Here is a 25,138-nt window from a genome sequence, read left to right as displayed (position 1 = left end):
TTGAAAATGAATTTTACCCGGAAATATGACGTCCAGAACCGGACATTATTAGACGGCAACGTGACGTACTTCCTCTAAAACTCGGCTCGGGTACATCGACATCTAAACAACCCGAGCCTCGAGATAAAAACATCGACTTGTCGACGTTTGAACAAACGTTCACACCAGAAACAAGTTTATCTGAACATCGTAACACTTGCAACACAACATGGTGAGTACATGAATTTGTTAAGCGCCGTATTTCGATATTTACCACGATAAACAGCACCCGATGCTAAGGCTAGCTCGCCTCATGTGGCAGTCTCAAACTAGTAAGCTTGAATTGTGTACACAACATTAATTTGTCATATGACGATTTTTTCCCCCTGCCCTGATCATCTGAGTGCGATGCATATTTAAGCGGTTTATTCAACTAAGTGTTGGTATTGCTAATATAGTTTGATTTGACTGTGCTGAAGTATAGGTCGCTTGCACATGTCGTCACTTCCGCCTCGGATTTCTCGTAGTCGCCATGCTGGGTGGCCTCCATTTACGTAGCGATTCGGTCTAACACGTATCTATCACGTTTGTTTTCTGCGTTTAAAATGGTACATTGTTGCTGCATCGTTGGCTGTTCGAACAAAGCCAAGGGGGAAAATGGTCGGCCTTTCTTCCGAATTCCGAAAATAACTAGGAACCAGGGCCTGGAGACAGAGGAGTGCGGACTCCGGAGGGAAGTCGTTACTTTGGGCTCGTGTGTGCAGCCATCACTTTGTGAGCGGTAAGCTTGTTTACCTTTATTTAATGCATGAGGATTAATAACGTTTCGACCGCCCATATATGGGCAAGTTGCTTATGTTTTGGATTCATGAGCAAGCAAGTTCGGTAGTACAAACTGGCTAGCGGACGTTAGCCGAAAGCTAACATCGAACATTTTCACCCAAGTAGTGCCAGTGCAAAGTGTTTACTGCTGAAATTGGATTGATTAGTCTTGGGCTTTTAATGCCGATAACATGTTTTTTGGTGGCAAAATGTAAACTCGGGAAAAAAAGAGACAGAAGGGGCTGATGCAAGAAAACAGACCCCCGGGGGTGATGCAAGAAAACAGACCCCCGGTAGCCTACACATCATGCTAAAGAACTTATTCACGGCCACCCTACTGCGGTAAAATAACCAGTCTTTCCATATTTTATTTGTTTATATATTTGTTTATTTTAACAGGTCGCCCTGCGCCCGTTTTTCTGTCCAATCATCCCGACTGGGCTCCAACATTAAAGTTGGGTCCCAAGTTACAACATCTATGTCTCAGCCCAGTCGGTGCCAAGATATGAACGTGCACAGGAGAGACAAGCAAAGAAAAGACGACTCGAAGTGGCAGAGATTGTTGCAGTTATGCAGCCAGATGGCTCCAGTAACCTGTACCCTCAAGTACTGCTGACATCATTGACTCTGGTATGCCACTCAGAATTCATTACATGATATATTGTATGCATGAGTGAATGTATGTGTTTGTTTGTGTGTGTACACGCACCTTATATTTTAGAGACATTTGGAAGTGTTTATAGAAATAAGTATTTGCCTGTAGCAATGTTCATACATTAAAAAATGCAACAAAATGTGTACATTTCTTTTACACTGACAAAAAAACTATACTACTTTACTATATTAAACCTATTACTGGTACCGTATTTTTTTGTGATTTTTTCTTTATTTTTTTCTTTAGGGATCTCATGCCACACCGACTTGATTGCCAATGACATGATGGAAACGAAGGCGAGCATCAAAGCATTGGAGGAGGACAACATGCGACTGTTTGTTTGGCGCTAATAAAGGCAGCGTTTATACAAATTCTATTGTTGGGTTTGTTTACAAAGCAATACATAAGACAAATGACAGGATTTGACTCAATGTGCAATATGGTCCCTCTTAAAGTAATGGCATAAATCTCTATTATTTCTAAAAGCACAAAAAATGAAGTGAATAATGATTAGATGTAGTAATTTCAGGGTTAAAAATTGACCTGTTAATTAATGTAGTTTATTTTAGCACAGGTGCCTACCATCCTGATGACGGTATGATGTAATGTTGATGGGGTACGCAATGACTTTCATTATACTATGTACAGAGGAAAAAGTTGCTCTCTTTTAAATTTGTTTAATGTAAGACAAGTACCAGTACTGTGTTACAGTTTTCCCAATAATCCTTGTTTCACACTTGTCACAAAACCACTGTCCTTTTGGCAGTCTAGATTGGTACACTTCAAGTGATATCATTTGATTTTACAATCTGCTGCAGCACAAAAAACTACTTTATTCCGCATCTTTGAAGTACATGAGCAAGTGGTAGGTGACAGCGGCTGAGCAGGAACACTGGAAGTCCACTGCTGATCTAGTAAATGCTCTCCCGAGCAGTTCAGGTAAGGAGGGGATTTTGGGGAAAAAAACTCTGGCTTTTCCAACTGGCCAAAACGAGCGATCTGGGTGGACTCGCTCAATCACACTTTGTCCACACCACAAAGTCGCAGAAGTCCGTCTAGTTAAACTCAGCTGTGCCTGAATCTGAAAATATTACAAACATTGTAATGAAAATATGAAACATAGAATTAAATAAGAAACTACAAAAAGTAAAGCCATACATACCTGGTAATACTATTGGTGTTGTCGTGACAAGTGATGGGAATTGTTGCCATCTGGCACCAGACAGAAATTGGGTGTTGTGACAGCCTCCTTAACCGTGAGATCATAAGAAAAGCTGTCAGTATGCTCAGTAGTTACCATGAACACGTTTTATTGTACTGGAAACTGAAACTACGTCCTCTGAGAGTGGTTAACCTTAACCATTTAGAATAAGTTGATTAAGTAACATGTAACTAGTGAAAGGGTAGCATTAAATTTAATTAAGCCACGGGGAGGCTGTGCAGTTACTTTTTATTCTTATACGCTCTGCCATATTTGCCTGTTATAAAATTATTAGAAAAACCACATCAGGTAAAGCCAGCTGTGCATGTAAACACAATGATAACAGGAAGCCTGAGAACAAATCAACATTTTTGTGTGCAGAATTACCAACACCATGTGGTTTACTTACGTGCAACAACAACAGTTTCTTCTGATGCGATGTTAAAGTTTACACTCTGTATCCACCCGCTTACAAAATAATTGTAAGCCTCCAGGGATTTGTTGGCGTGTTATGGGGCATGTTGTCAACACGAGGTAGGGAAAGATGTCCAGAGATGTCACATTTGGCCAGCAAGCTTTCTCCGTCAAAAAAAAAAATCACCCTTGGTCAGGACGTAATTAGGATCAATCCCGCCACACAGAGACACCTTCTGCCTGTATCGTTGTTTTTGATCTTCCGGTAAATCGTGAAAATACTGCGAAAATTACATCAGGTTGATAAGCTCTACCGTGTAACTCGCGAGTGTACCTTGTGAACCGGCGGACACCCAATATGGCGCCCGAAGGAAAAACTCCCATGATGCATTACGATGTGCAAGCGACCTATTACATAACCATGATATAAGTAACCACAATCACAATAAGTCTAAACACGTCTATTGTGTTCAAATTGTATACAATAAACAGGCATTTTCCGTGTTCTTTTCTCTAAATTTTAAAATATAGTGATAAATTGAAAATATATAGCTTTTTCCCTTAAATGCTTAACTCAATTTTTCCTCTCCGAAATACATTCTTGAACGTTTCTAACTTTTTCTTCAAATATAAATAGAAGAATCTATCCTAATTTATTCTCATAAGAATGTTTTTCCTCTTAAAAATAGCCACCATTTTCCTCTTAAAATAATACAAAACATAACTTAATTCTCACACGTCGCTTTATCATTATCTCCTTATGAACATAAATAGTTTCTTTTTCTAAACAGCCCCAGAACGAGCACATCGAGCTGCACCGCAAGCGGCATGGCTACCGCCTGGACCACCACGAGCGCAAGCGCAAGAGGGAGAGCCGCGAGGCTCACAGCCGCTCGCACAAAGCCCGCAAGATGATCGGCCTCAAGGCCAAACTCTACCACAAGCAGCGGCACGCCGAGAAGGTCCAGATGAAGAAGACGTGAGTAGGGCAAATTGCACAAACGGTTGACTTCTTCCATCAATAAATGTGCCAACGATCAAAGAAAAGTAGGCCCTTTGTTAATTTATGTATTTAATATTTAGTCATTAATGTGCTGTGGAATCATTTCAGATGTCATGCTTTTTGTAGTAATACACGTAAACATCTGTGCGCAGCATCAGAATGCACGAGCAGAGGAAAACCAAGCAAAAGGATGACGAGAAGACCCCCAAGGGCGCCGTGCCCGCCTACCTGCTGGACCGCGAGGGCCAAACCCGAGCCAAAGTGCTTTCCAACATGATCAAGCAGAAGCGCAAAGAGAAGGCGGTGAGTAGTCACGTTCGCGTCGCCGTCGTCCTGTTTCTCTCCTCGGCTTTTATTTTTTATTTTTTTTTTAAACTTGACTTTTTGGTCTTTTAGGGCAAATGGGAGGTGCCGCTGCCCAAGGTGCGAGCCCAGGGCGAGACGGAGGTGCTGAAAGTTATCCGGACGGGCAAGAGGCAGAAGAAGGCCTGGAAGAGACTTGTGACCAAAGTTTGCTTCGTGGGCGACGGCTTCACGCGCAAACCGCCCAAATACGAGCGCTTCATCAGACCCATGGTGAGTCATGAACGAGGGAGGACCAAAATTCAAAATAAATAAATGACTAAATAAATGAATGACTAAAAGTGAAAATAAAAATGGATACAAAAATATAATTTGAAAATTGTATTACAAAAAATGGCAATAAAAATAAGCAAATATACCGGTATATAAATAAATACATTTGCATTTAATTTTTGAAATATTTTTTTTTTTATATCGTTTTTATTTTCACTTTTAGTCATTTATTTATTCAGAATTTTGGCAGTTTTGGGTTGAAATGTTATTCAAATGAGGGGGCGGTCCTAAGCACCGCCCCCTCATTTGAATAACATTTCGACTTGGCAGTACGGCCCCAAACTGCCAAAAACCTAAATAAATGACTAAATAAATAAATGACTAAAAGTGGAAATAAAAATGGATATAAAAAATATATATATAACTCAAAAAATAAGTATATATACAGTATTTTTTGGTTTTTCATTTATATATATTTTTTTGGACATAATTTTCTAATTTTATTTTTTTGATATCAATTTTTTTCTTTCCACATTTTGTCATTTATTTTAGTTATTTATGTATTTATTTTGAATTTTGGCCGTCTTGATCCTCCATAATGAACGTCATGGTTGACATATTCTCGGGGTTTGACCATGTGATCATCACAATGCGAGCCTGAGGGCACTTTGACAGCGAATTCAGTCGACAGCAAGAGAGTGGTAGACGACAAAATGGCTTTGGTGTTGTGGCTGAGCAAGGTTGTGTTGACGGGTGCAGGGCCTGCGCTTCAAGAAGGCGCACGTGACCCACCCCGAGCTGAAGGCCACCTTCTGCCTCCCCATCCTGGGCGTGAAGAAGAACCCGTCGTCCCCGCTCTACACCTCGCTGGGCGTCATCACCAAGGGAACCGTGGTGGAGGTCAACGTCAGCGAGCTGGGCCTGGTCACGCAGGGAGGCAAAGTCGTGTGGGGTAAGACACAAGTCAGCCATTTTGGGTTGAAGCTGCCATTTTAGAATTCCACAAGTTTTTGCTGACATTTTTTTTTTAAACTGCTGTTTGACCTTGCTGGATGTAATTCGGTAGACATATCACAAGTAGACCTGCAAAAAAATAGTCTCAGGAAACCATCTCCAAAAATACACTAGAAGGCAGCCATTTTGTTTTGAAGCAGTCAGGAAGGCCTACATAAGATTTAAAAAAAAAAAAAAAAAAAGTGCAATTTTAAGGAAATTTCCAGGAGTCTTTCAAAAACAAACTTGTTCAAAAGATTTTGAAATTTGGGAGGCATGTCCATCATGAAAAGACTCAAAGAAATATCTCAAGTCATGTCAGAAAAAAAAAAAAACGGGAAGTCAGCCATTTTGTTTCTCTTAGTCGTAAGACATTTTTTTGTAAACTTTTTTTTCTTATGAAAACTGGCTATAAAAAATGGCAGAACAGGCACAAGAAGTTAATTGTCTGAAAGAACTATTTTATCTGTTTAAAACGGTGGGGAAAAGAGCTTGTTGCAACATGGCCCTGGTTGATCTCATACTCTGCTGCCACCTGCTGGTCATTTTTGTAATAACTACCATTGCTTCAAGCATTCTCTTCAGTGCAGAGGCTGCATTAAAGCCTTGTTTGCTCTAGCATAAAAAAAAAAACAAATGTGTAAGACACTTGTAGGATTTTTTATTTTTCTTAACTGAAATAACTTCCAGTTAATGGTTTTCAAGTCAAATGTTCCTAATTAAAATGTTTTCGCCCTCCCAGGTAAATACGCACAGGTGACGAACAACCCGGAGAACGACGGCTGCATTAACGCAGTCCTGCTGGTTTAAGACTTTTTCTCACTCAAAACTCAAGACTGCCTGGTGAAGACGTGCTGCTTGTGAGGGAGGACTTGTGCCACAAATTTTTTTACAGGACTCACGCAGGAGGCTAACGTGTGTCACCCGTGTCAACATTTGATACCAATAAAGTTGTTGAAACACACGTGAGTACAATTTCTCATTTTATTTTGTGTCATTTCATAAACAAACAGTGACTACTTAAAGAGATTAAACCCGCAATTTTCTCTCAAATGGATGCCATTTGAGCTGCTTCAAAGTACAAAAAATGATTAGAATTATATTGATATGTTTTGGAACATAAGGCTCTTACATGGCGAGTACACTGTGGTAGCGGTTAGCACATGTGCCTCGCGTTTCTGGGTTTGAATTTGATCTGGTTTGAATCTGGGGTCTGGCTTCCTCCCACATTAAAAAAAAAAAATGACTGTTTGGTTCACACAAGTCTCAAAATTGTCCATAGACGCAAATGTGAGTGTAAAAGTGTTTTGACTATACGTTTTGCGTCTTTCTCCGTGTTGTTCCTCTCACAAGCAACGAAAACATCGACCGTTATCTTCAATTAGTGTTCAATATTCATCCCAAAATGCAAATCCCAAATGGTCGAGGAGATCAGAAATTCCCCACCAGTGTGCCTGAATAATCTCATTTAAATTCATTGGTTCAAAATTGCATATCGGTCACCTAACTATGCCAGCAACGTATACTGGCAGGTCGAACAATTACAGGCTCTTGAGCTAGGAAACAGAAATAACATTTTCTTGATGTGGTGTGAAAACCTCAAATAGAAACACTAGGGGACTGAATTAAGGCATGCGTTAATAAAATGAAAAATATTTTTGTAAAAAAATTACATGGTAAGAAAAAAAGCTTCAAGATTCCCCTTTGCATTGAAAGGAAATCACTTTTTTTTTTTTTTTTTTTTTTTTTTTTTCCTTTCCTTCAGTGTGGGCGACGCGCTAAAGTTTTTCCCGCTTGTCGGAAAATGCGCAAGTGATGTTACAAACATGGCGTCCGTCCGTCCGCTATGTGTAGTATTCCCACTTGCTGTCGATGGTCTTGCAGCCCTTGACGGAGAAGACGCGCTCGGCTTTGGGGAAGTAGAGCAGGTCCCTCGCCACCTTGCTGGCCACGTCGGCGTCGGGCTCCAGGCCCTGCGCCGTCATGGCGGCCATGGCGCACTGGACCACGTGTTTGTACTCAAGAGGCAGGAAGGGCACAAAGAAGTCCACCAGGTTCTTGTCGATCAGGCTCGTGTGCCACAGGCCGCCTGGGAGACGACGTCACATAAAAATGGAAACTTCTCTTTTTTTTTTCTGATCAGGTCATAATATTCTGAAGGGCAAAACGTTTTTTTTAATACTATTATTTAAAAAAAAATACAATTATAAAATTTATTTAAATTATTAAATTTAAAATCACCTTTTCATTTTCAAGTTGTAATAAGTTTTTAAAGTAAAGTCAGTTTTTTTTAACCTTGTTTTTTTGTTTTGTTTTTAATTATGTAAGTTGTCAATTTAAGTAGAAAATGGTCAATATGAGGGAAAAATCATTTTTAGAATGAGTTTGGAGGTCTTTACAAAATGAAATAATAATAATAATAATAATGCATTTATGGGGTATTTATAGTTAAGATCAACTTTTGTCAATGAGAATTATTTTGTACTTTTCTAAAAGTAAAAATGACTGCTAATTTTATTTTATTTTTTTCCTCAATTTCACAAGCAATAAATTGCAGTATAATTAGTTTTTCCGAAAAGTAGAAAAAAAGGCAAGTGATGGAGTCATAACATTAAAAGCTAATTTAACTTTCTTATGAACATATGTAATCTTTTGACACAAATATCCTCAAATCAGATGAGCTGAATGGTTCCGTAATAAATTTTTGCCAACTCACTATTTTTGTTGTTGAAGACTGACAGCGCGAGCGACGTCTCCACGTCCTTCAGCTCGATCTCCTCTCGACTTTTGCCCGCGTTCCAGAAATCTAACGTCGTCCGCACGATGCTCTCGCCGCCGGCGTTGCTATGGCGCCAAACAAACATTTTACCAGAAAAGTCAGAATTTTAAACAAGAAAATGTCACCATTGGGCTGGATTTTTATATTTTTTTTTTATGTACGAATGTATTGAGGTAAAAATATTTGTTCATGTTACAAGAAATTTAGGATACCAAAAATTGAAGTAAACAAATTAATAGCAAAATTATGTAATACATTTTTACAATATTGCAAAATTCATTTAGTATTTAAATGTTCTTGTGATACTTGACCACTTTTTAGACTACAAAAAAAATTTTTTTTTGATGTTCTCACCTAAGAAATATGAAGATGGCTTTTCGGTAGGAGACGCCATCCACCTTGTCGTAGTAGTCCAGGTAGGGCTTGATGCTGTCAATCAGGCCCGGGTGCATCTTGTCCATCTCGTCGAAGATGAACATGGAACGTGCGCAGCTGCTCACGTTGCCTTTGATCCATTGCTGCAGTTGAGTCTGCAACGACGACAACCACAACTGGAACATTTCAGGTACATTTATGGAACTTCACTTTTTTTTTTTTTTTTTTCATTTGGAATACCAAATTGGAAATCCCAGGCTGGAGTTTGGACATGCCTGTTTTAAAATGTACACTGGAACTCAACTTACACGTTCAAAAAAAAAAGTCCCACCTTTAATTTATTTCTTTATTTTTCATTCTCATTACAGGTTCCCAATTTAAGAAAATCACATTTGGCAACCTTAATCGGAACATCACCAGACACTTTCATCATACCTTGTAGGTGTCCATCTGGCCGGTGTGCGGGAAATGGAGCTCGGCGGTGAAGACGTGCACAAAGTTGCTGTCCATGCCCTCCCTATAGATGTTCTCGGCGATGAGCGCGCTGGCAAAGTTCTTGCCCGTGCCGGTCCAGCCGTGCAGAGACAGCACCAGCGGCTTCTTGGGATTGGGATTGTTCATGAAGCCGCTCACCGCCTTGTTGATGATGTGCGACGCCAAGTGCTGCCCGAACAGCTTGGAGCTCAAGTCCTCCTCCAGACCTGTCCGCACAGCGTTCATTGAGACACATGATGCTAAAGAATTAACACATATGAAATGTTTGTGTTTTGCTGTTCATTTTTTTAATTACTGTTATAACTTCCTGTCGTGTTTTCCATGTGCTTTGTGTGATGGCGTTATGTGTCAGGTGCGCTTTTATTTTGTTTCTTGATTTCGCCTGACGACACTTCAGGGTGTTGTACGCTGTAAATTGCGCGAGTCTCACCTGTGGCATTGAAGGTGATCCATTTTGCATCGCAGCTCTCGTGTAAATAGTTATAAATGGTCCGGCTCAACGCGGCGCCTATACCGAACACCACGGTGGTTGTAACGGGGTCAAAAGCACCGGCGGGTATCGCAAAAGTGGACAAAATGTGCAGCCATAAACATACGCGCGTGGCTTTCATCGTCGAACGCCGAATTTCAATACTTTGTGTGCTCGACAAACGAACATAGCGCCCAAAATGAAACCGAAAAGCAGGGAAGCTAGCTAGCTTTCTGGCTCCATCCAACGTAACGCTTCCGTACACGTCATCAAGTCGCGACTCCAACTCCAACCCACAGGCTCCTCCGTGTTTTTGAACATGTTTGGGACAATAATTCGCGTGTCAAATCCAAGCACATAAACACACTTTTATAGATTAAAACTAGGCTAGATAGGTGTGTTGGTGTCACCCGTTCTGTTGAAGGCGATCCACTCGGGACGGCAGCACTCGTGGAAGTGGTAGAAGATGTTCTGGTAGCTGGCTAAAAAGCCCGTCAAAGCGGCCGCCATGCCCACCGCGATGCTGGTGCTGATGGGCTCGATGGCCGCCGAGCTGGCCGAGCACAGCAGCAGTAGCAGCGGCGCCGACAGCACGCCTTGGCGCCTCATCACGGACGATTTCTACTTCTCCCAAGTCTGCATCCAATCGCGGTTAATAGGCTGGAGAATATTTTCGACACACCGGAGGTATTGCCTCTGTTCGCCGGAAGTAGCTGGCATTGGTGTCACGTGCAGAACCAAACCTTTAAAAAGTGTTTCTAATATTACCAGGTGTCTCAGCATTGTAGGCCTAAAAGAACCAAGTTTTGCTACTAAAAATATATTTAATATTGTGTGCCACAGAATGTTCCCAACTAAATGTTAGGCCACCCTGAATGTAGTTACTACAATCATCCACAGGAGGGCAGTATTGAATCGTATCTAATTTGCCCTTCCGTTTTCCTCTCAACTTTCACCTCAACGACTTTGATTGACCACCCACACGGATTCTCAAAGATTCTTCGTTTTTTGTTGAACTATATTTCCTTGGCGGATTGAATGATGTGCGCCTTATAACGGCACGCTTATTGTTTTATCTCATTATTAAACATGTACAAACGAGCCGAAACCGAACCTGGAGTGCGCCATCTGCGGGGAACATGTGGTACTGCACCCAAGCCACTAATGTGGATGACATTAGTAAAGACAAATTATTATTATTTTTTTTTTAACGATCATGTATAATTAAGGCATTTTTAAAAGATGACCATATATCGTAAGGCGTCTTTTTTTTTTTTTTTATGACCATGTATAGTAAGGCGTTTAAAAATAAATAAATAAACAACCATGTATACTAGTAAGGCACTTTTTTTTTCTTTTTTTTTTAACGACCATGTTAAGGCATTTTTAAAAGATGACCATATATCGTAAGGCGTCTTTTTTTTTTTTTTTAAATAAATGACCATGTATAGTAAGGCGTTTAAAAAACAAAAACAAACAAAGACCATTTATAGTAAGGCATTGTTTTAAACGACCATGTATAGTTAAGACATTTTTAAAAGAAGAACTTGTATTGTAAGGCGTCTTTAATAATAATAAAAAAAAAAGACCATGTTTAGTAAGGCGTTTAAAAAAAACAAAAAAAACAATCATGTATAGTAAGACACTTTTTTTTTTTTTTTTTAATGACCATGTATAGTAAGGTGTTTAAAAGAAGAACTTGGATTGTAAGGCGTCTTTAATTAAAAAAAAAAAAAAAAAAAAAGACCATGTATAGTAAGGCGTTTAAAAAAAACAAAATAAACAACCATGTATACTAGTAAGGCACTTTTTTTCTTTTTTTTTAACGACCATGTTAAGGCATTTTTAAAAGATGACCATATATCGTAAGGCGTCTTTTTTTTTTTTTTTTTTTTTTTTAATAAATGACCATGTATAGTAAGGCGTTTAAAAAAACAAACAAAGACCATGTATAGTAAGGGACTTTTTTTTTTTTTTTTAATGACCATGTATAGTAAGGCGTTTTAAAAAACAAAAAAAACCAACCATGTATAGTAAGGCACTTTTTTTTCCTTTTTTTTTTTAATGACCATTATAGTAAGGCGTTTAAAAAAACAAAACAAAAAACAACCATGTATAGTAAGGGACTTTTTTTTTTTTTTTTTTTAATGACCATGTATAGTAAGGCGTTTAAAAAAACAAACAAACAAAGACCATTTATAGTAAGGCATTGTTTTAAACGACCATGTATAGTTAAGACATTTTTAAAAGAAGAACTTGTATTGTAAGGCGTCTTTAATTAAAAAAAAAAAAAAAAAAAAAAGACCATGTTTAGTAAGGCGTTTAAAAAAAACAAAAAAACAATCATATATAGTAAGACACTTTTTTTTTTTTTTTAATGACCATGTATAGTAAGGTGTTTAAAAGAAGAACTTGGATTGTAAGGCGTCTTTAATTTAAAAAAAAAAAAAAAAAAAAAGACCATGTATAGTAAGGCGTTTAAAAAAACAAAACAAAAAACAACCATGTATAGTAAGGCACTTTTTTTTTCTTTTTGTATTTCTTTTATGTATAGTAAGGCGTTTAAAAAAACAAAACAAAAAACAACCATGTATAGTAAGGCACTTTTTTTTTTTTTTTAATGACCATGTATAGTAAGGCGTTTAAAAAAACAAACAAAAAAACAACCATGTATAGTGAGGCACTTTTTTTTTTTTTTTTTAAATGACCATATATAGTAAGGCGTTTAAAAAAAACAAAAAAACAACCATGTATAGTGAGGCACTTTTTTTTAATTATTATTAATTTTTTTTAAATGACCATTTATAGTAAGGCGTTTAAAAGAAGAACTTGTATTGTCAGGCGTCTTTAATTAAAAAAAAAAAAAAAGACCATGTAAGGCGTTTAAAAAACAAAACAAAAAAAACAAACATGTATACTAGTAAGGCACTTTTTTTTATTTTTTTTATTTTTTTTTATTGACCATGTATAGAAAAAAAAAACACACACAAACAAAAAAAACAACCATGTATAGTAAGGCACCTTTTTTTTTTAACCTATAGTAAGGTGTTTAAAAGAAGAACTTGTATAGTAAGGCGTCTTTAAAAATAAATAAATAAAAATAAAATAAAAAAAAGGCTTTAAAAAAATGACCATGTATAGTAAGACTTTAAAAAAAAATAAAAATGACCATGTATAGTAAGGCTTTTTTTTTCAAACAAAAAATGACCATGTATACTAAGGGGGTTTTTTTTCTAACAAAAAATGACCATGTATAGTAAGGCTTTTTTCTCGACAAAAAATGACCATGTATAGTAAGGCTTTTTTTTTTTTCTATCAAAAAATGACCATGTATAGTAAGGCTTTTTTTTTCTTTCAAAAAATGACCATGTATAGTAAGGCTTTTTTTTTTCTAACAAAAAATGACCATGTATAGTCAGGCTTTTTTTTCTAACAAAAAATGACCATGTATAGTAAGGCTTTTTTTTCTAACAAAAAATGACCATGTATAGTAAGGCTTTTTTTTTCTAACAAAAAATGACCATGTATAGTAAGGCTTTTTTTTCTAACAAAAAATGACCATGTATAGTAAGGCTTTTTTTTTTTCTAACAAAAAATGACCATGTATAGCAAGGCTTTTTTCTCTAAAAAAAAAATGACCATGTATAGTAAGGCTTTTTTTTTCTAACAAAAAATGACCATGTATAGTAAGGCTTTTTTTTCTAACAAAAAATGACCATCTATAGTAAGGCTTTTTTTTTTTTTAAACAAAAAATGACCATGTATAGTAAGGCTTTTTTTTTCTCACAAAAAATGACCATGTATAGTAAGGCTTTTTTTTCTAACAAAAAATGACCATGTATAGTAAGGCTTTTTTTTTTCTAACAAAAAATGACCATGTATAGCAAGGCTTTTTTCTCTAAAAAAAAATGACCATGTATAGTAAGGCTTTTTTTTCTAACAAAAAATGACCATGTATAGTAAGACTTTTTTTTTTCTAACAAAAAATGACCATGTATAGCAAGGCTTTTTTCTCTAAAAAAAAATGACCATGTATAGTAAGGCTTTTTTTTTCTAACAAAAAATGACCATGTATAGTAAGGCTTTTTTTTCTAAAAAAAAATGACCATGTATAGTAAGACTTTAAAAAAATAAAAAATAAAAATGACCATGTATAGTAAGGCTTTTTTTTTCTAACAAAAAATGACCATGTATAGTAAGGCTTTTTTTTCTAACAAAAAATGACCATGTATAGTAAGACTTTTTTTTTTCTAACAAAAAATGACCATGTATAGTAAGGCTTTTTTTTCTAACAAAAAATGGCCATGTATAGTAAGGCTTTTTTTTTCTAACAAAAAATGACCATGTATAGTCAGACTTTTTTTTTTCTAACAAAAAATGACCATGTATAGTAAGGCTTTTTTTTCTAACAAAAAATGACCATGTATAGTAAGGCTTTTTTTTTTTCTAACAAAAAATGACCATGTATAGTCAGGCTTTTTTTTCTAACAAAAAATGACCATGTATAGTAAGGCTTTTTTTTTCTAACAAAAAATGACCATGTATAGCAAGGCTTTTTTCTCTAAAAAAAAATGACCATGTATAGTAAGGCTTTTTTTTTCTAACAAAAAATGACCATGTATAGTAAGGCTTTTTTTTCTAACAAAAAATGACCATGTATAGTAAGGCTTTTTTTTTTTTAACAAAAGATGACCATGTATAGTAAGGCTTTTTTTTCTAACAAAAAATGACCATGTATAGTAAGGCTTTTTTTTCTAACAAAAAATGACCATGTATAGTAAGGCTTTTTTTTTTTAACAAAAAATGACCATGTATAGTAAGGCTTTTTTTTCTAACAAAAAATGACCATGTATAGTAAGGCTTTTTTTTCTAACAAAGAATGACCATGTATAGTAAGGCTTTTTTTTTTTCGAACAAAAATGACCATGTATAGTAAGGCTTTTTTTTCTAACAAAAAATGACCATGTATAGTAAGGCTTTTTTTTTTCTAACAAAAAATGACCATGTATAGTCAGGCTTTTTTTTCTAACAAAAAATGACCATGTATAGTAAGGCTTTTTTTTTCTAACAAAAAATGACCATGTATAGTAAGGCTTTTTTTTTTCTAACAAAAAATGACCATGTATAGCAAGGCTTTTTTCTCTAAAAAAAAAAATGACCATGTATAGTAAGGCTTTTTTTTTCTAACAAAAAATGACCATGTATAGTAAGGCTTTTTTTTTTTAACAAAAGATGACCATGTATAGTAAGGCTTTTTTTTCTAACAAAAAATGACCATGTATAGTAAGGCTTTTTTTTCTAACAAAAAATGACCATGTATAGTAAGGCTTTTTTTTTTTTAACAAAAAATGACCATGTATAGTAAGGCTTTTTTTTCTAACAAAAAATGACCATGTATAGTAAGGCTTTTTTTTTTTCGAACAAAAATGACCATGTATAGTAAGGCTTTTTTTTCTAACAAAAAATGACCATGTATAGTAAGGCTTTTTTTTTTCTATCAAAAAATGACCATATATAGTAAGGCTTTTTTTTCTAACAAAAAATGACCATTTATAGTAAGGCTTTTTTTTCTAAAAAAAAATGACCATGTATAGTAAGGCTTTTTTTTTTCTAACAAAAAATGACCATGTATACTAAGGCTTTTTTCTCTAACAAAAAATGACCATGGATAGTAAGACTTTTTTCTCTAACAAAAAATGACCATGTATAGTAAGGCTTTTTTTTTTTCTATCAAAAAATGACCATGTATAGTAAGACTTTTTTTTTTTCTAACAAAAAATGACCATGTATAGTAAGACTTTTTTTTTTTTTAACAAAAAATGACCATGTATAGTAAGGCTTTTTTTTCTAACAAAAAATGACCATGTATAGTAAGACTTTTTTTTTTCTAACAAAAAATGACCATGTATAGTAAGGCTTTTTTTTCTAACAAAAAATGACCATGTATAGTAAGACTTTTTTTTTCTAACAAAAAATGACCATGTATAGTAAGGCTTTTTTTTCTAACAAAAAATGGCCATGTATAGTCAGACTTTTTTTTCTAACAAAAAATGACCATGTATAGTAAGGCGTTTTTTATTTGATTAAAAAAAACGACCATGTATAGTAAGGCGTTTTTTATTTTGTTAAAAAAAACGACCATGTATAGTAAGGCGTTTTTTATTTGATTAAAAAAACGACCATGAATAGTAAGGCGTTTTTTATTTTGTTAAAAAAACGACCATGTATAGTAAGGCGTTTTTTATTTTGTTAAAAAAACGACCATGTATAGTAAGGCGTTTTTTATTTGATTAAAAAAACGACCATGTATAGTAAGGCGTTTTTTATTTGATAAAAAAAAAACGACCATGTATAGTAAGGCGTTTTTTATTTGATTAAAAAAACGACCATGAATAGTAAGGCGTTTTTTATTTTGTTAAAAAAACGACCATGTATAGTAAGGCGTTTTTTATTTTGTTAAAAAAACAACCATGTATAGTAAGGCGTTTTTTATTTTGTTAAAAAAACGGCCATGTATAGTAAGGCGTTTTTTATTTCGTTAAAAAAAACGACCATGTATAGTAAGGCGTTTTTTATTTGATTAAAAAAACGACCATGAATAGTAAGGCGTTTTTTATTTTGTTAAAAAAACGACCATGTATAGTAAGGCGTTTTTTATTTTGTTAAAAAAACGACCATGTATAGTAAGGCGTTTTTTATTTTGTTAAAAAAACGGCCATGTATAGTAAGGCGTTTTTTATTTGATTAAAAAAAACGACCATGTATAGTAAGGCGTTTTATATTTTGTTAAAAAAACGATCATGTATAGTAAGGCGTTTTTTATTTCGTTAAAAAAAAAAAAACGACCATGTATAGTAAGGCGTTTTTTATTTTGTTAAAAAAATGACCATGAAAAGTAAGGCGTTTTTTATTTGATTAAAAAAACGACCATGTATAGTAAGGCGTTTTTTATTTGATTAAAAAAAACGACCATGTATAGTAAGGCGTTTTTTATTTGATTAAAAAAAAACGACCATGTATAGTAAGGCGTTTTTTATTTGATTAAAAAAACGACCATGTATAGTAAGGCGTTTTTTATTTTGTTAAAAAAAACGACCATGTATAGTAAGGCGTTTTTTATTTGATTAAAAAAACGACCATGTATAGTAAGGCGTTTTTTATTTTGTGAAAAAAAAACGACCATGTATAGTAAGGCGTTTATTTTGTTAAAAAAAAACGACCATGTATAGTAAGGCGTTTTTTATTTTGTTAAAAAAATGACCATGAAAAGTAAGGCGTTTTATATTTTGTTAAAAAAAACGACCATGTATAGTAAGGCGTTTTTTATTTGATTAAAAAAACGACCATGTATAGTAAGGCGTTTTTTATTTGATAAAAAAAAACGACCATGTATAGTAAGGCATTTTTTATTTTGTGAAAAAAAAAGACCATGTATAGTAAGGCGTTTATTTTATTTAAAAAACGACCATGTACAAACAAACAAAAAACAAAAAACATGTATAGTAAATCACTTTTTTTTTTTTCAATAAATGACCATGAATAGGGGCGGCACGGTGTCCGAGTGGTTATTATGTCCGCCTCCCAGTTCTGAGGACTCAGGTTCGAGTCCAGGCTTCCTGGGTGGAGTTTGCGGTCCCCCCGCGACCCTTGAGAGAAATAAGCAGAAGAAGAAGAAGAAGAAGAAGAAGAAGAAGAAGAAGAAGAAGAACTTGTCTTGTAAGGTGTCTTTAATTAAAAAACAAAAAAACAACCATGTGTAGTAAGGCACTTTTTTTTTTTTAAACGACCATGTATAGTTCAGGTATTTTTAAAAGAAGAACTTGTATTGTAAGGTGTCTTTAATTAAAAAAAAAAAAAAAAAAGAAACACAACATGTAAAAGACCATGTATAGTAAGGCGTTTAAAAAAAAACACACACACAAAAAACAACCATGTATAGTAAGGCGTTTAAAAACACACACAAAAAAAAAACAACCATTTATAGTAAGGCGTTTAAAAAAACAAACAAAAAAACAACAACCATGTATAGTAAGGCATTTTTTATTTTGTTAAAAAAACGACCATGTATAGTAAGGCGTTTTTTATTTCATTAAAAAAAACGACCATGTATAGTAAGGCGTTTTTTATTTGATAAAAAAAAACGACCATGTATAGTAAGGCGTTTTTTATTTTGTTAAAAAAAACGACCATGTATAGTAAGACTTTAAAAAAAAATAAAATAAAAATGACCATGTATCGTAAGGCTTTTTTTTTTCTAACAAAAAATGACCATGTATAGTAAGGCTTTTTTTTCTAACAAAAAATGACCTTGTATAGTAAGACTTTTTTTTTTCTAACAAAAAATGACCATGTATAGTAAGGCTTTTTTTTCTAACAAAAAATGGCCATGTATAGTAAGGCTTTTTTTTTCTAACAAAAAATGACCATGTATAGTCAGACTTTTTTTTTCTAACAAAAAATGACCATGTATAGTAAGGCTTTTTTTTCTAACAAAAAATGACCATGTATAGTAAGGCTTTTTTTTTTCTAACAAAAAATGACCATGTATAGTCAGGTTTTTTTTTCTAACAAAAAATGACCATGTATAGTAAGGCTTTTTTTTTCTAACAAAAAATGACCATGTATAGCAAGGCTTTTTTCTCTAAAAAAAAAATGACCATGTATAGTAAGGCTTTTTTTTCTAACAAAAAATGACCATCTATAGTAAGGCTTTTTTTTTTTTTAAACAAAAAATGACCATGTATAGTAAGGCTTTTTTTTTCTCACAAAAACTGACCATGTATAGTAAGGCTTTTTTTTCTAACAAAAAATGACCATGTATAGTAAGGCTTTTTTTTTTCTAACAAAAAATGACCATGTATAGCAAGGCTTTTTTCTCTAAAAAAAAATGACCATGTATAGTAAGGCTTTTTTTTCTAACAAAAAATGACCATGTATAGTAAGACTTTTTTTTTTCTAACAAAAAATGACCATGTATAGCAAGGCTTTTTTCTCTAAAAAAAAATGACCATGTATAGTAAGGCTTTTTTTTTCTAACAAAAAATGACCATGTATAGTAAGGCTTTTTTTTCTAAAAAAAAATGACCATGTATAGTAAGACTTTAAAAAAATAAAAAATAAAAATGACCATGTATAGTAAGGCTTTTTTTTTTCTAACAAAAAATGACCATGTATAGTAAGGCTTTTTTTTCTAACAAAAAATGACCATGTATAGTAAGACTTTTTTTTTTTCTAACAAAAAATGACCATGTATAGTAAGGCTTTTTTTTCTAACAAAAAATGGCCATGTATAGTAAGGCTTTTTTTTTCTAACAAAAAATGACCATGTATAGTCAGACTTTTTTTTTTCTAACAAAAAATGACCATGTATAGTAAGGCTTTTTTTTCTAACAAAAAATGACCATGTATAGTAAGGCTTTTTTTTTTTCTAACAAAAAATGACCATGTATAGTCAGGCTTTTTTTTCTAACAAAAAATGACCATGTATAGTAAGGCTTTTTTTTTCTAACAAAAAATGACCATGTATAGCAAGGCTTTTTTCTCTAAAAAAAAATGACCATGTATAGTAAGGCTTTTTTTTTCTAACAAAAAATGACCATGTATAGTAAGGCTTTTTTTTCTAACAAAAAATGACCATGTATAGTAAGGCTTTTTTTTTTTTAACAAAAGATGACCATGTATAGTAAGGCTTTTTTTTCTAACAAAAAATGACCATGTATAGTAAGGCTTTTTTTTCTAACAAAAAATGACCATGTATAGTAAGGCTTTTTTTTTTTTTACAAAAAATGACCATGTATAGTAAGGCTTTTTTTTCTAACAAAAAATGACCATGTATAGTAAGGCTTTTTTTTCTAACAAAGAATGACCATGTATAGTAAGGCTTTTTTTTTTTCGAACAAAAATGACCATGTATAGTAAGGCTTTTTTTTCTAACAAAAAATGACCATGTATAGTAAGGCTTTTTTTTTTCTAACAAAAAATGACCATGTATAGTCAGGCTTTTTTTTCTAACAAAAAATGACCATGTATAGTAAGGCTTTTTTTTTCTAACAAAAAATGACCATGTATAGTAAGGCTTTTTTTTTTCTAACAAAAAATGACCATGTATAGCAAGGCTTTTTTCTCTAAAAAAAAAATGACCATGTATAGTAAGGCTTTTTTTTTCTAACAAAAAATGACCATGTATAGTAAGGCTTTTTTTTTTTAACAAAAGATGACCATGTATAGTAAGGCTTTTTTTTCTAACAAAAAATGACCATGTATAGTAAGGCTTTTTTTTCTAACAAAAAATGACCATGTATAGTAAGGCTTTTTTTTTTTTTAACAAAAAATGACCATGTATAGTAAGGCTTTTTTTTCTAACAAAAAATGACCATGTATAGTAAGGCTTTTTTTTTTTCGAACAAAAATGACCATGTATAGTAAGGCTTTTTTTTCTAACAAAAAATGACCATGTATAGTAAGGCTTTTTTTTTTCTATCAAAAAATGACCATATATAGTAAGGCTTTTTTTTCTAACAAAAAATGACCATTTATAGTAAGGCTTTTTTTTCTAAAAAAAAATGACCATGTATAGTAAGGCTTTTTTTTTTCTAACAAAAAATGACCATGTATACTAAGGCTTTTTTCTCTAACAAAAAATGACCATGGATAGTAAGACTTTTTTCTCTAACAAAAAATGACCATGTATAGTAAGGCTTTTTTTTTTTCTATCAAAAAATGACCATGTATAGTAAGACTTTTTTTTTTTCTAACAAAAAATGACCATGTATAGTAAGACTTTTTTTTTTTTTAACAAAAAATGACCATGTATAGTAAGGCTTTTTTTTCTAACAAAAAATGACCATGTATAGTAAGACTTTTTTTTTTCTAACAAAAAATGACCATGTATAGTAAGGCTTTTTTTTCTAACAAAAAATGACCATGTATAGTAAGACTTTTTTTTTCTAACAAAAAATGACCATGTATAGTAAGGCTTTTTTTTCTAACAAAAAATGGCCATGTATAGTCAGACTTTTTTTTCTAACAAAAAATGACCATGTATAGTAAGGCGTTTTTTATTTGATTAAAAAAAACGACCATGTATAGTAAGGCGTTTTTTATTTTGTTAAAAAAAACGACCATGTATAGTAAGGCGTTTTTTATTTGATTAAAAAAACGACCATGAATAGTAAGGCGTTTTTTATTTTGTTAAAAAAACGACCATGTATAGTAAGGCGTTTTTTATTTTGTTAAAAAAACGACCATGTATAGTAAGGCGTTTTTTATTTGATTAAAAAAAACGACCATGTATAGTAAGGCGTTTTTTATTTGATTAAAAAAAAACGACCATGTATAGTAAGGCGTTTTTTATTTGATTAAAAAAACGACCATGTATAGTAAGGCGTTTTTTATTTTGTTAAAAAAAACGACCATGTATAGTAAGGCGTTTTTTATTTGATTAAAAAAACGACCATGTATAGTAAGGCGTTTTTTATTTTGTGAAAAAAAAAACGACCATGTATAGTAAGGCGTTTATTTTGTTAAAAAAAAACGACCATGTATAGTAAGGCGTTTTTTATTTTGTTAAAAAAATGACCATGAAAAGTAAGGCGTTTTATATTTTGTTAAAAAAAACGACCATGTATAGTAAGGCGTTTTTTATTTGATTAAAAAAACGACCATGTATAGTAAGGCGTTTTTTATTTGATAAAAAAAAACGACCATGTATAGTAAGGCATTTTTTATTTTGTGAAAAAAAAAGACCATGTATAGTAAGGCGTTTATTTTATTTAAAAAACGACCATGTACAAACAAACAAAAAACAAAAAACATGTATAGTAAATCACTTTTTTTTTTTTCAATAAATGACCATGAATAGGGGCGGCACGGTGTCCGAGTGGTTATTATGTCCGCCTCCCAGTTCTGAGGACTCAGGTTCGAGTCCAGGCTTCCTGGGTGGAGTTTGCGGTCCCCCCGCGACCCTTGAGAGAAATAAGCAGAAGAAGAAGAAGAAGAAGAAGAAGAAGAAGAAGAAGAAGAAGAACTTGTCTTGTAAGGTGTCTTTAATTAAAAAACAAAAAAACAACCATGTGTAGTAAGGCACTTTTTTTTTTTTAAACGACCATGTATAGTTCAGGTATTTTTAAAAGAAGAACTTGTATTGTAAGGTGTCTTTAATTAAAAAAAAAAAAAAAAAGAAACACAACATGTAAAAGACCATGTATAGTAAGGCGTTTAAAAAAAAACACACACACAAAAAACAACCATGTATAGTAAGGCGTTTAAAAACACACACAAAAAAAAAACAACCATTTATAGTAAGGCGTTTAAAAAAACAAACAAAAAAACAACAACCATGTATAGTAAGGCATTTTTTATTTTGTTAAAAAAACGACCATGTATAGTAAGGCGTTTTTTATTTCATTAAAAAAAACGACCATGTATAGTAAGGCGTTTTTTATTTGATAAAAAAAAACGACCATGTATAGTAAGGCGTTTTTTATTTTGTTAAAAAAAACGACCATGTATAGTAAGACTTTAAAAAAAAATAAAATAAAAATGACCATGTATCGTAAGGCTTTTTTTTTTCTAACAAAAAATGACCATGTATAGTAAGGCTTTTTTTTCTAACAAAAAATGACCTTGTATAGTAAGACTTTTTTTTTTCTAACAAAAAATGACCATGTATAGTAAGGCTTTTTTTTCTAACAAAAAATGGCCATGTATAGTAAGGCTTTTTTTTCTAACAAAAAATGACCATGTATAGTAAGGCTTTTTTTTTTCTAACAAAAAATGACCATGTATAGTCAGGTTTTTTTTTCTAACAAAAAATGACCATGTATAGTAAGGCTTTTTTTTTCTAACAAAAAATGACCATGTATAGCAAGGCTTTTTTCTCTAAAAAAAAAATGACCATGTATAGTAAGGCTTTTTTTTCTAACAAAAAATGACCATCTATAGTAAGGCTTTTTTTTTTTTTAAACAAAAAATGACCATGTATAGTAAGGCTTTTTTTTTCTCACAAAAAATGACCATGTATAGTAAGGCTTTTTTTTCTAACAAAAAATGACCATGTATAGTAAGGCTTTTTTTTTTCTAACAAAAAATGACCATGTATAGCAAGGCTTTTTTCTCTAAAAAAAAATGACCATGTATAGTAAGGCTTTTTTTTCTAACAAAAAATGACCATGTATAGTAAGACTTTTTTTTTTCTAACAAAAAATGACCATGTATAGCAAGGCTTTTTTCTCTAAAAAAAAATGACCATGTATAGTAAGGCTTTTTTTTTCTAACAAAAAATGACCATGTATAGTAAGGCTTTTTTTTCTAAAAAAAAATGACCATGTATAGTAAGACTTTAAAAAAATAAAAAATAAAAATGACCATGTATAGTAAGGCTTTTTTTTTTCTAACAAAAAATGACCATGTATAGTAAGGCTTTTTTTTCTAACAAAAAATGACCATGTATAGTAAGACTTTTTTTTTTCTAACAAAAAATGACCATGTATAGTAAGGCTTTTTTTTCTAACAAAAAATGGCCATGTATAGTAAGGCTTTTTTTTTCTAACAAAAAATGACCATGTATAGTCAGACTTTTTTTTTTCTAACAAAAAATGACCATGTATAGTAAGGCTTTTTTTTCTAACAAAAAATGACCATGTATAGTAAGGCTTTTTTTTTTTCTAACAAAAAATGACCATGTATAGTCAGGCTTTTTTTTCTAACAAAAAATGACCATGTATAGTAAGGCTTTTTTTTTCTAACAAAAAATGACCATGTATAGCAAGGCTTTTTTCTCTAAAAAAAAATGACCATGTATAGTAAGGCTTTTTTTTTCTAACAAAAAATGACCATGTATAGTAAGGCTTTTTTTTCTAACAAAAAATGACCATGTATAGTAAGGCTTTTTTTTTTTTAACAAAAGATGACCATGTATAGTAAGGCTTTTTTTTCTAACAAAAAATGACCATGAATAGTAAGGCTTTTTTTTCTAACAAAAAATGACCATGTATAGTAAGGCTTTTTTTTTTTTACAAAAAATGACCATGTATAGTAAGGCTTTTTTTTCTAACAAAAAATGACCATGTATAGTAAGGCTTTTTTTTCTAACAAAGAATGACCATGTATAGTAAGGCTTTTTTTTTTTCGAACAAAAATGACCATGTATAGTAAGGCTTTTTTTTCTAACAAAAAATGACCATGTATAGTAAGGCTTTTTTTTTTCTAACAAAAAATGACCATGTATAGTCAGGCTTTTTTTTCTAACAAAAAATGACCATGTATAGTAAGGCTTTTTTTTTCTAACAAAAAATGACCATGTATAGTAAGGCTTTTTTTTTTCTAACAAAAAATGACCATGTATAGCAAGGCTTTTTTCTCTAAAAAAAAAATGACCATGTATAGTAAGGCTTTTTTTTTCTAACAAAAAATGACCATGTATAGTAAGGCTTTTTTTTTTTAACAAAAGATGACCATGTATAGTAAGGCTTTTTTTTCTAACAAAAAATGACCATGTATAGTAAGGCTTTTTTTTCTAACAAAAAATGACCATGTATAGTAAGGCTTTTTTTTTTTTTAACAAAAAATGACCATGTATAGTAAGGCTTTTTTTTCTAACAAAAAATGACCATGTATAGTAAGGCTTTTTTTTTTTCGAACAAAAATGACCATGTATAGTAAGGCTTTTTTTTCTAACAAAAAATGACCATGTATAGTAAGGCTTTTTTTTTTCTATCAAAAAATGACCATATATAGTAAGGCTTTTTTTTCTAACAAAAAATGACCATTTATAGTAAGGCTTTTTTTTCTAAAAAAAAATGACCATGTATAGTAAGGCTTTTTTTTTTCTAACAAAAAATGACCATGTATACTAAGGCTTTTTTCTCTAACAAAAAATGACCATGGATAGTAAGACTTTTTTCTCTAACAAAAAATGACCATGTATAGTAAGGCTTTTTTTTTTTCTATCAAAAAATGACCATGTATAGTAAGACTTTTTTTTTTTCTAACAAAAAATGACCATGTATAGTAAGACTTTTTTTTTTTTTAACAAAAAATGACCATGTATAGTAAGGCTTTTTTTTCTAACAAAAAATGACCATGTATAGTAAGACTTTTTTTTTTCTAACAAAAAATGACCATGTATAGTAAGGCTTTTTTTTCTAACAAAAAATGACCATGTATAGTAAGACTTTTTTTTTCTAACAAAAAATGACCATGTATAGTAAGGCTTTTTTTTCTAACAAAAAATGGCCATGTATAGTCAGACTTTTTTTTCTAACAAAAAATGACCATGTATAGTAAGGCGTTTTTTATTTGATTAAAAAAAACGACCATGTATAGTAAGGCGTTTTTTATTTTGTTAAAAAAAACGACCATGTATAGTAAGGCGTTTT

The 25,138-nt window shown here is 32.5% G+C and overlaps 2 protein-coding genes and 1 long non-coding RNA gene across 4 annotated transcripts; 2 read left to right on the top strand and 1 right to left on the bottom strand.

Moving 5' to 3' along the window:
* Positions 1-42: 42 nt before the first annotated feature.
* On the top strand, positions 43-6,607 carry nsa2 (NSA2 ribosome biogenesis homolog (S. cerevisiae)). The gene is made up of 6 exons (XM_077498339.1): positions 43-211; positions 3,863-4,050; positions 4,227-4,377; positions 4,471-4,650; positions 5,410-5,602; positions 6,386-6,607. The coding sequence occupies exons 1-6, from the start codon at positions 209-211 to the stop codon at positions 6,451-6,453; spliced, it is 783 nt and encodes a 260-aa protein (XP_077354465.1). The 5' UTR covers positions 43-208; the 3' UTR covers positions 6,454-6,607.
* LOC144002795 (uncharacterized) lies at positions 223-3,825 on the top strand. The gene is made up of 3 exons (XR_013278815.1): positions 223-760; positions 1,201-1,431; positions 1,703-3,825. It is a non-coding gene; the product is annotated as an uncharacterized LOC144002795 (long non-coding RNA).
* tor1 (torsin family 1) lies at positions 6,285-10,475 on the bottom strand. Of its 2 annotated transcripts, none has more exons than XM_077498316.1 (5): positions 10,172-10,475; positions 9,233-9,498; positions 8,777-8,952; positions 8,360-8,487; positions 6,285-7,732 (listed from the first exon to the last, which is right to left on the bottom strand). In XM_077498316.1, the coding sequence occupies exons 1-5, from the start codon at positions 10,368-10,370 to the stop codon at positions 7,488-7,490; spliced, it is 1,014 nt and encodes a 337-aa protein (XP_077354442.1). In that variant the 5' UTR covers positions 10,371-10,475; the 3' UTR covers positions 6,285-7,487. The 2 variants fall into 2 exon arrangements, with proteins under 2 accessions (XP_077354442.1, XP_077354443.1); XM_077498317.1 differs by lacking the exon at positions 10,172-10,475 and adding an exon at positions 9,723-10,051.
* Positions 10,476-25,138: the final 14,663 nt, after the last annotated feature.

The sequence above is a fragment of the Festucalex cinctus genome, chromosome 15, assembly GCF_051991245.1.
Source record: "Festucalex cinctus isolate MCC-2025b chromosome 15, RoL_Fcin_1.0, whole genome shotgun sequence".
Lineage (NCBI taxonomy): Eukaryota > Metazoa > Chordata > Actinopteri > Syngnathiformes > Syngnathidae > Festucalex > Festucalex cinctus.
Note: the sequence above shows the minus strand (reverse complement) of the source record. Positions and strands in the feature narration are given on the sequence as shown.